Consider the following 12,398-nt stretch of genomic DNA (forward strand, 5'->3'; position numbering starts at 1 on the left):
GCGACAGCACAGCAGACGGAGGGTCAGGGCTTCCAGAAAGACGACATCATAGGAGCCTAGACGGAGGACCCTTTTGGTAAACCTCACAGGGTAGGTCACACCTACGAAACGGACAAACATTAAAACATTTGCTCGGGATTCCAGCAGAATGAAACACAACAGCGCTGTTGTCAACACAAAGATTAAAATCTTAGAATGAGGAAACACAGTGCATTTATTTTAACAACATGCATACACTGGTTTTGCGTCCATTTTCAATGTATTTTCACATCTCATTTCTCATTTAATCCTCACCACCACCGCGGAAGAGAGATAATATTACTACCTTCCCTTGGCAAACGAGGAGAGCAAATCTCTTGCGTTTGTGACTCGTATCCAATCAATTATTAAGCCCCTACAATGAGCCAGGCACCCTCCCAAGTCATCGAGTGTGGCCAGGTACTACACCAGATGTCGCTGAAGCATGTAGGGTCTTGAGGTATTTCTCCAGGAGGAGTATCATTGGCCCTTGGTTAGGATGACTATCTATCTGATGGGCACAAAGATCCCACCCTGTGCGAGATGTCTAGCATCCCTTGGCCCTGCCCACTAAATGGATGTCCTCAATCCTTGGGACAAACAAGCACGGTGAGACACATTTCCAAATGTGGGGGCCAGAGGGAAGCCCCCAACTGAGAGCCCCTACTAGACCTTCACAGCAACAGTCAGACAGCCATGTTTAACTCTCGTGTCATCAGTTCCTCTCTGTGTGACCTCAGTCTCCCCACCTCGCCTTGTAAAACGGTGATTATAATAGGTGAACCTTGTAAGATTCCTGTAAGGAATAACACGTGTTGAGCACCTGACCCACGTCAGCCTCCAGGAAATAATACCCAATAGATATCCGAATTTCTTTGTCAGCCCGTCCCCCTTATACCCTCGTCTCCTTCATTCTTAAAACCCCCTTCTCAGGGAGCCTCCCCTGACCGCTCCATTTAAAAGTGCAGTCCCCTCACTGCTTCCATTTCACATCCTCCTCCCCGGCTTTATTTTTTCTCTGCAGCACTTGTCACCATCAAACATACTCTATGGTTTAAACATGCATTTGTTTACGTCTCCGTCCATTGAAGGTACCATGAGGACGTGAACCATGTCTGTTCGGGTCCCTGCTGTATCTCCAGCACCGAGCACAGAGCCTAACTCTTAACAAGCATTCAACAAAAATATCTTGAGTGATGTCGAATGGATACAGTGGAGAGCCAGGGCCTGAACGCTGGTCCTGGGCTGCAAATTCTGTGCTTTTTTTCACCACAGTGAACAATCATGAACAACAGTATTGACGGTAAAATACGTCAACCGTTAAGGAATGTAAAGTGTTCCAACACTACCTTAGAGGGGCCTTTGTGTTTTCCCTCTTCTGGGATCCTGTGAAGTTAAGAGTTTCTAACAGAAACCCATCCACCAGCCTACTGCACTGGCGTTGCCTTTGTGGGGTTTTTTTCACAAGGCTTTTAAGATAAGCGCTCAAGCCAGAGACTGATCAGGATTTCAACGCTTACATCACCGAGTTTCTTTATTTCTATCCATACCTATCTGAGTGGGACCTGAACTCCAGTGATACTGGAAATATCATTCCTGCCCATACTCTGTACCCAAAGCCGAACTCGGACTCACCACTGCCAGAACGAGCTCCGGGTGAACACTGTATTACCCAAACTTGACTGTGGCAGGTCTGACAATCAGCAACTATATTCAAGACAAGTTTGCACCTGGGGTCCCAAAGTCCAGGGGACATTTGATCTAGCACAAAGGCGCCTGGGAAGGAAACATCAGGCCTTCCATTTTCATTGACTCTAGAAAAAGAAATTTAATGTTAAAAATATGAATTCATGTTAAATATTAATCGAAACAAACACCCCCATCTCACCTGTCATACCAAGTTACATGCCATTTATGAAACTCAGGCATCCGGAGGAGGGAGAAGGAAGAAGGACAAAGGAACTCAGTCGTCCCACTGCTCTCAGCATATTTTGATGGATCACCATTTACAACTGAATCATAAGTAGATTTACAGATATATTATCTACTTTCACCTAAACTAATCCTCATAAAACGGAATAGAGGCTTAAAGAGATCCCAGTCAAGAAACTACAGCCTGGAGGGCGTTCCCTGGCAGTCCAGTGGTTAGGACGCGGTGCTTTCACTGCCGGGGCGCAGGTTCAATCCCTGATCAAGGAAGATCCCGCAAGCCGCTCGGCGTGGCCAAATTAAAAAAAAAAAAAGAAAAGAAAGAAACTACAGCTTGGAGATAATACTCATAACGCACATACACAGGAAAATGGCATTCCTCTCTCTCCCAGAGTCTTGTATACCATATCACAAGGCAAAAAGGATGAGAGGGCTTCCCTGGTGGCGCAGTGTCTGAGAGTCCACCTGCCGATGCAGGGGACGTGGGTTCGTGCCCCGGTCCGGGAAGATCCCACATGGTGCGGAGCGGCTGGGCCCGTGAGCCATGGCCGCTGAGCCTGCGCGTCCGGAGCCTGTGCTCCGCAACGGGAGAGACCACAACAGTGAGAGGCCCGCGTACCGCAAAAAAAAAAAAGAAAGAAAGAAAAAGGATGAGAGACTTGGAGTTGACTGGGAGTTAGATAACAGAATTTCCCAGATGGTGATGAACATGTGGATTTACGATCACTATTGTTAGAAACTTAGAAATATCCTTACCCTACGAATTTAGATAATGGGAGTGATATGTATACACTTGCTATAAACAAAATATGTGGGGGATGGCTGCTCACATACGTTTTACCAATAGGGTGTGGTGAGTACTCTGGATGTCAGCTCACCATCCATTCCACCCTCTTCCAGAAGGTCTTTCTATACCGCAGAGGCGACTGATTTAAAAGCTGTGTATCCCAGGCTTCCTTGAAGCTAGGGTTCTGAATGTGAGTTTGACTCCCCCAGATAGAAGCACTCACTTCAGATTTAGAAAGAGGCCATGAGTAAGAGGCCACCTTCCTGCCTTTTGGGTTGTTTCCACCCTCCCGGTGATGGGGGTGTGAGGGTTTTTTCTGCAACAGCATGGAAGGGACCACTCTCTGGCCTTCCGGGTGTCGAGAGGTGGCTGCAGTGGGAAAGCATCCCGATTCTGGAATTGAGATCTCTGATCCCAGGTTCTCAGTGTCGTTAGTTTGTTCTTGGATTCAGTAGTTCCAGAGACAGTCTCAGAGGTGGTAGCACACTTAGTAGATCAGTTTTTTTGAGCAGCCATGCCAATATATGTTTGCCCATATGTTATTACATATACTGTTACTATTAGCTAAGACTCATTCACGGAGGTCCAGCCGACAGCCCTATGTCTCCAGCCTTCCCAACAATTTGGTAAGGACCAGATTCCCTCCATTAAATACTTTTCTGCTTAAAATACCTAGACCACTTTCTAGTTCCCGTCCCGAAGCCTGACTGAATCCTAGCAAACCAGGAGCAAAGAAGTTTGGGAGACAAATAAAACAGATCACACCAGAAGCTATCTGGGTACAGCAAACCAACCTGGCTCTTCCCTCTGGGCCGTATGCATATTGGTGAGGTGGGCACGGGGGCAGAAGAGACGTCTTTGCCAATCACTTATTTACACTTTAAATGTTTCCTAAGCACGTCTGGGCCAACCTTAGAGGCTATAAAGAGGAACCTGGTAGACGTTCCTCAAAATGTGGAGATGTACAAGTAAACAAACAACTACCACCCATTTCTAAAAGGGCTAGAGAAGAGAAATGACGAAGGCCATGGGAGTTCAGTGGCCTGGAAAGAAAGTAAAAATCCACATCGGTGACATTTTCCTCAAGAAACGTCACGATGCCTATTTCTCTGTGAACTTCCAGGTTTCAGCTCCACGTGAAGTAACTCACTCCCCCGCGTCCCCATCCTGACTCTTACCAACCTCATCAGTTAACCAGAGAGAGATGCTAACTGCAAGCCCTGAGGCTCTGAAAATAGGTGCAAATTTCCCAAGCACAGCAGAAAAGACTCAGAGGCCTGCATGCCAGCAAAGCCTGTATGAAGCAGGTGATCAGGGCTTATCAGGTACCTCCAGGCCCTCAGTTGCAGCCTGAGTGCCATTTTTCATCACCTTACTGAGGTTATGGAGTGCACCATGGTTTACAAAAAGTACTTTCACAGTTTACAGAGGTGGGTCCGAAGCCATCAACTGTAAGACACTGTCACTTTATGTTCCTCCGAGAAAATAAAATGCTCTCCGTTAAAGGTCAGCACAGTACTGAGATACTATCAGTTACAGCACATCAAATTTCATAAAAAGGAAAACGTGGGGGAAAAATGAGTGTTTCAGAATTGATAAAATATAATAATTCATAGGGTTAGGCAGAGAGGGGAATGCCCACACTAGGACCTGGGTCTTTCGCTCCCAAATCATCAATCCATTCAATCTCTACTTTTCCTGAGTGCTTCCATAAGTCAGGGGCTGTTGATGGCTGTTCTTAACTACGAAAGCCGTGAATCACACCCTGAACATTTTAAGAATTTCCCAACACAAGCTCAGTTAAAATTCCTGTCAAATCTTTTTTTTTTTTTTTTTCTGATTTGTACATCACTGCTTTAAAAAGTTGACAACGGGGTGGTCTAGTTTGGGGGGCGGGAGTGGAGGGGAAGTGGGGTTTACATGGTAACCACTTCACCCAACTGCACCCAAGGGCTGCTGAAGATAAACACAGAAGCGCACGCAAGAGGCCTCGGCTCGTCCTCCCCTGTTGTGCCCCCTCCCCCAAGAATCCTCGGCCCAAACTCTCCCAGGGCTTCCCATGCTGTCCCCAGTCACCAAGGCCAAGGCCCACACACACAGTCTCTCTCCACCTCCTAGTCTTAGCTCCTTCCTCCCTCTGCTCCAGACACTCGGAGCTGCCTGTCAGGCACGGTTCTGCCGCAGGGAACAGACCTGTGCTGCTCTCTGCCCGGAACCTTCTGCCTGGGACTGGGCGGACACGTGGCCAGCTCCTTCACTTCCTCCCCGTCTCTGTGGTCCAGTCCTCTTGTCAGCGACATCCCGCAACGACCTCTGTATTAAATTGCAAGCCTGGCCTCTCACATCCCTCATTCACCTCCCCTGCTTTTTCTCTCTTCACACCATCTGACGTGGCACCTATGTGACTTCTGCATTTCCTTAAAGCCTGCCTATCCCACTAGAATGTAAGTTTCATGAGGGCAAAAATAATGTTTCATTGTATCCCCAGTGCCTAGAGCAATACCCCACACAGAGTAGAGGAGACAGAGAAGAAAAGAAAGGGCAACCCTACTCTCACTTTCTGATCAATCACATCTGGTGTGAGATGCATCAAATTACAAATTCCAAGAATTTTTAATGGACAGATCAGATTATTCAATGATCTCAGACGCAGAACTGCCTCCCTCTTCACCTGTGATAAAGATGGGGGTCTCAAAAGTCAAGAGAAGAAAAACTAAAAAGTGAAAATGAGTATGTAAAACAACTTCTGCTTTGTCTCAGACTCTGACCTTACAAGCAGCCGTGACTTTCATGAAAGTCTTTCCACTCACCGTCCCCAGATTAAGAAGAGCTTTGTCCTTTTGGTGGATTTAAGAAGGGAAAGGGTGGTACCCGCGCTTGTAAGCCTTTGATTTCCTGTTTTTCAATGGCTGTTGCCCACAGAGCTCGTCATAAGCAAAATGACTCTTCACCCAGATAAATACAAACAGCAGCCTCTGCTGGAGGGCGGATTCTCCCACCCCTCACCCATCAGAAATACCCCAACCGCTCTCCTTCTGGTGCCCAATCACCACTTTTATTTCAGAGGCAACGAAATGAGGACTCCTGGACAGCGGCTATTACTGTGGAAGGAAACTGCCTAAGTGTATCTGTCTTATCTTTGTGCAACTATGAAACTCCCCATTGAGGTGCAAACATTTAAACCACCAAGGGGAGACCCCATGCTAGAAACATCTTATCTTTCAGTCATTTAATGCTGTTTCCAGGATTTAAAACAGCGTCATATTTGAGACCTTCTTGACATCTTTTCAAAGGATAAAGATGTCAGATATAAAAGAACAGTCCCTATGAACTGGTATAACTCCAAATTCATTTCATGTATCAGCAAAAAGATTCTTTTTTTTTTTTTTTTTTTTTTTTTTGCGGTACTCGGGCCTCTCACTGTTGTGGCCTCTCCCGTTGCGGAGCACAGGCTCCAGACGCGTAGGCTCAGCGGCCATGGCTCACGGGCCCAGCCGCTCCGCGGCATGTGGGATCTTCCCGGACCGGGGCACAAACCCGCGTCCCCTGCATCGGCAGGCGAACTCTCAGCCACTGTGCCACCAGGGAAGCCCTAGCAAAAAGATTCTTTAAAATGAAATACATGCAGGGGGGAAAAAAAAAAAAAAAAAAAGGCATGATACCAGACTGACATCCTGCAAAGGGGTGGGGATGGAAGGTGAGAGGTATATGCAACTCTATAAATTTAAAAGTTTGTGGTTAAATTTTCTGTCTTTAAACTTAATAATTAGTCACCATAATGACCATAATGATGTATTTGTCTAAAATACATATTATCTGTCAAACAAGGTACAAAATCCAGGATGTGATCTCAAATTTTTTTTATATACATATTCTATAATATACAGAAAAAAAGTACCCATTGCCTCTGGGTCGTAGATTAATGAATGATTGTTTTTTTTCTGTACTTCCTAAATTTTCTCAAATGAGCACATATTACGTTTATAATTAAATTAAAATTATAACACAACAGCATTTCACATCCAATCTAATCAAGTGAACTACAAAGGGGTAACCCAAGAACTCTTTAAATAAAGGGTATAATCTTTCAATACATTCAAGCAAGGCAAAGAAATCCCAGGCGACAGTGAAAGTAAACATATCGCAAAAGAAAAAAGAGAGAGAGAGAGAGAGAGAGGAAGAGCAAGACAGAAAAAAAGGCTTTCTCCGCAGGTTTCTCTCCTATGAACAGGAGCTTTCAAACAAAACCACAACCCTACGGAGTAACATAGAAGGAAGGTTCAGAGGATCTGTCTTCACAAATGCAGCCTGGTGGCCTCTCAGCTCTGCCTGGCCGGACACAGCTCCATCAGAGGCCAGCCATCTGGGGCAGGTACGGTCTCGGCAGGTATGCGAGCCACGTCAATGCTCAGGAGGCACTTTCACAGGACATGATCGCTGATGGACTCAAACCTGTGCAGAAACCACAGGCATGGAGCTCCATTCTCACCAACATCAGGAACGGTTCACGCCCACAGAAGGTGTCCCCTGCAGATGGGTTTCTGTAGGTCAGTGGCTAAATAAGGCCAAGCCTCCCCAGTACCCAGGACACCCAAGCAGTGTCTCACTGCCTCACACTTCAGGGCAGCAAATCTAGGCCATGGGGAATGCTCCTGTCTGGTGCATGATGAGCTTAAACCTGATCCATGACTCGGGGGATCTCAGAGGCCAGGAGGGCAGAGAAGTGTCCAGACCTTGTCCCCTGTGTTCCACACCCCTCCTAGAGAGACAGACTTACTGACTAGGTATTCTTGGCAAGGTTTAATGTAACCTTCCCAGAAACTGGAGAAGCAGGTCTCCTAGAGTCTAGCCACTTCATGCATTCATCCAGCAAATATTTTATTGAGAAACTACTACGTACCAGGCACTGTGCCAAACACTGGGGTTAGAATGGGGCCTAAAACCCAGTCCCTGCCCTAAGGCTATTAACTCAGTGTGTCAAAGCTCTAAAGAAAACTGCCTTTACCGACAAGGCCCACTTCTGCTGAACCCTCCAACCAAATTAAAGATCAATTTCTCAAGTTTATATATTAGAAAAGTACAGGGGCTTCCCTGGTGGCACAGCGGTTGGGGGTCCACCTGCCGATGCAGGGGACACGGATTCGTGCCCCTGTCCGGGAAGATCCCACATGCCGCGGAGCGGCTGGGCCCGTGAGCCAGGCCGGCGTACTGCAAAAAAAAAAAAAAAAAAAAAAAAAAAGAAAAGAAAAGAAAAGAAAAGTACAAAAGACAATGAACCCTAGATTAGAATCAGAGGGAGAGACAGCCAGCACCGCCCTGCCAGCTGTCTCCTTTTATGCTTTCTCTCCCTCCTTACACATTCCAGGTATTCTCTAGCCATCAACGAAGCCAGGAATCCATTTCTTTTTTGAATACTACTTTTCTATTTCAGATAGAAATAGAAATAGCCCTCCTGCCAGAGGGCTCCAAATTTTTAGCAACACAATCTGTGCCATGCTGTGGTCCCTTCTGCCTCTCCCTGGGTGATCTGGAGAAACGGAAACTGCAGAGCCAGGCTAAAGGATCAGCTATCATTACCTAAATCCTTCGGAGAAGCAAAGATTAGCTAACTTTTAAGGAAATTCAAAGCGGTAGGAAAAAGATATAGCATCAGCTGTCATCAACAGTGTATTTTAATAAAATGGGGGGGTAAATGTTTAATATGAATTTCAAAGCATATTTTTATGTCCCATTGACATTGACATGGAGTTTTCATGGAACCATATGTAATTCAAAATAAGGAAGACCTTTCGGGACTTCCCTGGCGGTCCCGTGGTTACGATTCCACGCTTCCACTGCAGGGGGCGCAGGTTTGATTCCCTGGTTGGGGAACTAAGATCCCACAGGCCTGTCACGTGGCCAAAAAAAAGAAAAAAAGAATAAGGAAGACCTTTCAATTGAATTACCTGCAGTTCTACATTCAATAGAATGTATTGAAAGTAGTCTTTGCTATGGACTGGGGGAAAGTATCAGAAGAACATGTTCATATAGACACAAATAATCAACAAATGCTATTTTTTGGGGAGGAAGTGGAACCAGGAAGGGAAGCCAAGGTTGAGAGCAGAGGATCAAAGACAGAGGATCCTTATCAGCATAGCCTTGGAAAAGGTTCTGTCCCTGGTTCCAAAAGGCCAGACTGAAAGGAGCTAAAACCACTGCTTTCAAGTCAACTTAATGTTCCAACTGGAGCTGGAAATTTTCACAAAGTGCAAATTACAAGTTGGAAATTTCTTCCTGGTATCTCCGGCTAGACAGTTATTTCCTAATTCTCACAGAGGATAAGAAAAGCCCAGGATGCATGAAAACCATGGATAGTAGTAGTCTTTCTAGTTAGTATCTCACCGGACAACTAACAGGTACAGAGAAGTTAAAGTACATTCCTGCCAGAGACTAATATTCATCCCTGTTCCAGGCATTTCTGCAGAGAATTACCTGGCATGTTCGGTCCAGGCAAAACTTTAAGTGGCCTAAACACATCTGTAGTGTCTAGACCAAATCATTCGGCCCTTTGTTTAAACTGCTGGAGCCCCAGTGTATTTGTACACCACCCAGTCCCCAGCCCCACCCCCCTGCCCCGCCCCGGGGGAGTCTGGCCCGGGATGGCGCTGTCTGTCTGGTCCTGCCCATCGCAACCATCGCCTGGCGGCCGGCAGGCAAGCCAGGTCCATTTTTAAATTCCCTTAGAAGTTTCACAACCACCGGTTTGGGTGAGGAGACAAACACCGCTGTAGTTTGCTGACATGAAACTAAAAATACCCAGCTGCAAACAAAAGCCACCCTTTACAAGGCTGGCTTGGCGTCCTGAGGTTACATGTGGTAGTGCCAGGCCATACGACCATATTCTTGGCAAAGTGGCCGCCTTAACAACTGCTCCAGGCCCAGAGGGGCAGAGGGGCCATTCTGCCCTGAGCTGTCAAGGAATCCCGCACCGGGCAGCCCTGCCTGTTTGACGGAAAGAACAGCTTTATGCTGTCATCCAAATGCAAGCTAGAGGAATTCGGGGCTGCGTCTGGGTTAGATACACACTGAAAAAAGAATGCAGGAGGCAAAAAGAAAACACCAACCCTACAGCCCTGGAAGGAAATGTGTTTGCACCTCCCTCCTTGCAATTATAAAAGCAAGTTACTGCTGTGACTATACTGAGAAAGGCAACTCGGAGGCGTGAAAAATGGATCTGGGAGCCGATGTGGCCCACTGGGAGCCTGCTGTGGGCTAGGGGTGGAGGACCATGGCTCCACGGGGAGACTCCCGTTACCCCGGAAGCTTCTTTGTAAGGTTTTACCTGTTGGGCTCCAGAGCGGAGCTGCGAACCCGGAGCCGCCACGGTCGAGGTCGTCCCTCCCTCCCCAGGTCTCAAACTTTCCTTCGCGCCCCTCGAAAGGGGCAAGCCTTGTCCCTCCCCGAATCCAGATTTCAGGTGTGGAACTTGTCTAAGCCAACGGGGACTGCGGGGAGGGGGCTCATTCCCACACGGCCCGGCGGGGCTCCGGATGCTCGGAACGCAGGAGGGGGAGATGCAACCTGACGGTCAGCCCAGGACCCGACCAAAGTTTCCTCCCAAACTGCGGTGGCGCGCGCGACCCAGGAGCTCTGAGTCCCGCAGCACAGGGTCGGGAGCGGGTTGCGGGGCGGGAGCAGGCCCCGGGGCACAAGCCGCAAGGTCAAGGCGGAGCCGGAGCCGAGCCCCGGGGCAAACAGCTGGCGCCGGACCCCATCCGCAGCCTGGTGGAGGGGCAGTGCCGGGCACCCAACCTCTCCCTACACCTGCTCAGCGCGGTGCCGAGCCCCGGACACGTGGGAGCCTAGCCCCGGGCTCCCCAGCTCGCGGCGGGGACTGGCAACCTCGCCGGGGCGCGCACCCTTCGCCCCCGGTCCCCCCAACCAGGAAGAGGCAGCGCGCTGGGGCGCCGGGCGGCTGGCTCCCGGCGCCTCTTTCATCCTCGGACCTCGGCAGAAGCCGGGAGGGAGTTTCGTTCTCTTCAAACCGACCCTCCACCCTCAGCAGCTTCCCACAACCTCTACCTTGCTCTGCTACCTCGCAGACAGACAGACAAGAGACACAAAGAAGAAAACAAAACAAAACAAAACTACCGCCCCTCGGGTCTCATCCTCCAGCCTGGAGCCGGGAGGACGAAGAAGAGAGAGCACATCCTTCCTCCTCCTCCCCATCCGACTCGGGTATCCGGGCTGACTCGGTCAGCAAGGAACCCCGAGGTGGCCCATAGAGAAGAGGTAAGGTTGGAAGAGGCAGAAACCAGGCGGAGCGAGCGAGGGAGCAAAAGCGCGAGAGAGCAGAAAATAGCCAACAAAACCACGCTAACGCGCCCCCTACCTGGGTGCAACATACTTTGGAAATAGAAGATAACCAGGATAAAGGATCCCAAGCAAGTGGCCAGCACCATCCGGCAAATTCTGTTCATCCTCATCACTTCCAGCAGCCCCGGCTTCATGGCTTTGTCTTGGTTGCGGGGACCCGGGCGTCCGGGAGGCGCGCCCGGAGCGCAGGAGCGGGAAACCCGCCGCGCGGAGCGGAGCCCGGGAGGCGCAGGGCAGGGCTGGGCAGGGTTCGCAGGGAGGATAGGGTTGGCTTCACGGCCGCTCTCGGAGCCCCCAGCCCCGGGCAGGGGTGTGGAAGGCGCCGGAGTTGCTCTGGAAGTGCTGAGATGCGTGGACCCGCCGGCTGCGCGCTCTTGCTCCTCCCGCTGCTCCTCCTCGCCTCTCCGCCGCCGCCTCCGCCCCCGCCAGCAGCCGCCGCTGCCTCCTGGCGGACCGGGCGGCTGGGGGGCGAGCGGTGGTGGTGCCGCCGCCGCTGCCGCTTTTCTGGCCGCTGTGGCTGTCGGACGGGCCCCTTCCCTCCTCTCCAAAGGCTACTTCATTGCGCTCCAAACATCCACATATTCCGGGGCTGGGTTTTACCAAATGCAACTCACAGCCCCCGGCGAGGGGAGGGCGCCTGCGGAGAGCCGGGCGGAGGGAGGGACCCGAGCGCCGGGGCGGAGCGTCGCGCTCCCCCCGCCCCTACCCGGGATTTGGTCGCGTCCAGCTGTTTCCCGGGGAGCTGGGAGTGCGCGCCGCGCTCCCGCAGGGTCCCAAAAGCCCTCAGTCCCCGCCGGGCCGGCTGCAATGTGGACGTTGTGTGTCAGCGTTTCTATGACAAAACCCGGAGGAAAAAAATACGAATAAAATCGCCTCGGTGCTGCCACCCCCTCCTGCCGGCCTGTGAAGACGGAGGTGGCGGGGTGCGGGTCGGAAGCGCGAAGGGGTCTGGCGGTACGCGATAATTTAAAATCCCTGGGCAGGGTAGCCGGGAAGTTGTCCCCAGTCCCCAGGGAGCAAGTGCCCTTTTCCCGAGTCTCAGAATAGGGTGGTTTCGGGGGGGGGGTTGTTTTGTTTTTTGGGGTTTTGTTTGTTTTGTTTTCTCTTTCCAACGACAGCCCACCACGAGCGACGTTTTGGAAAGGGATTAAAGACGTCTGACTTCAGGTCAAGGTTAGGAAAACTGCATAATTCTCAGGGGTCAGGAGACAGCTGAGCTTTCCCCGGGATTTATGCAGTCTGACACTCACCCCACCTCAACAGGGCAAAAGGGGATTTGGGGATTTTCGAAGTCTGATTTCGCAAAGGG

General features: G+C 50.0%; 1 protein-coding gene across 2 annotated transcripts in view; it reads right to left on the reverse strand.

Annotated features, from left to right (window-relative positions):
• The window catches only part of CHST11 (carbohydrate sulfotransferase 11), a 283,890-nt gene extending 272,255 nt beyond the window's left edge, over positions 1 to 11,635 (reverse strand). The window contains exon 1 of one of the 2 annotated variants that reach the window (XM_065887649.1): positions 11,121 to 11,635. In XM_065887649.1, coding sequence (XP_065743721.1) covers positions 11,121 to 11,223 — 103 coding nt within the window. In that variant the 5' untranslated portion in view covers positions 11,224 to 11,635. Of the gene's footprint in view, positions 1 to 11,105 lie in introns of both variants that reach the window. The other variant, XM_065887648.1, reaches the window with a different exon arrangement.
• Between the last annotated feature and the right edge of the window lie 763 nt (positions 11,636 to 12,398).

Source organism: Phocoena phocoena, chromosome 11 (genome assembly GCF_963924675.1).
Source record: "Phocoena phocoena chromosome 11, mPhoPho1.1, whole genome shotgun sequence".
Lineage (NCBI taxonomy): Eukaryota > Metazoa > Chordata > Mammalia > Artiodactyla > Phocoenidae > Phocoena > Phocoena phocoena.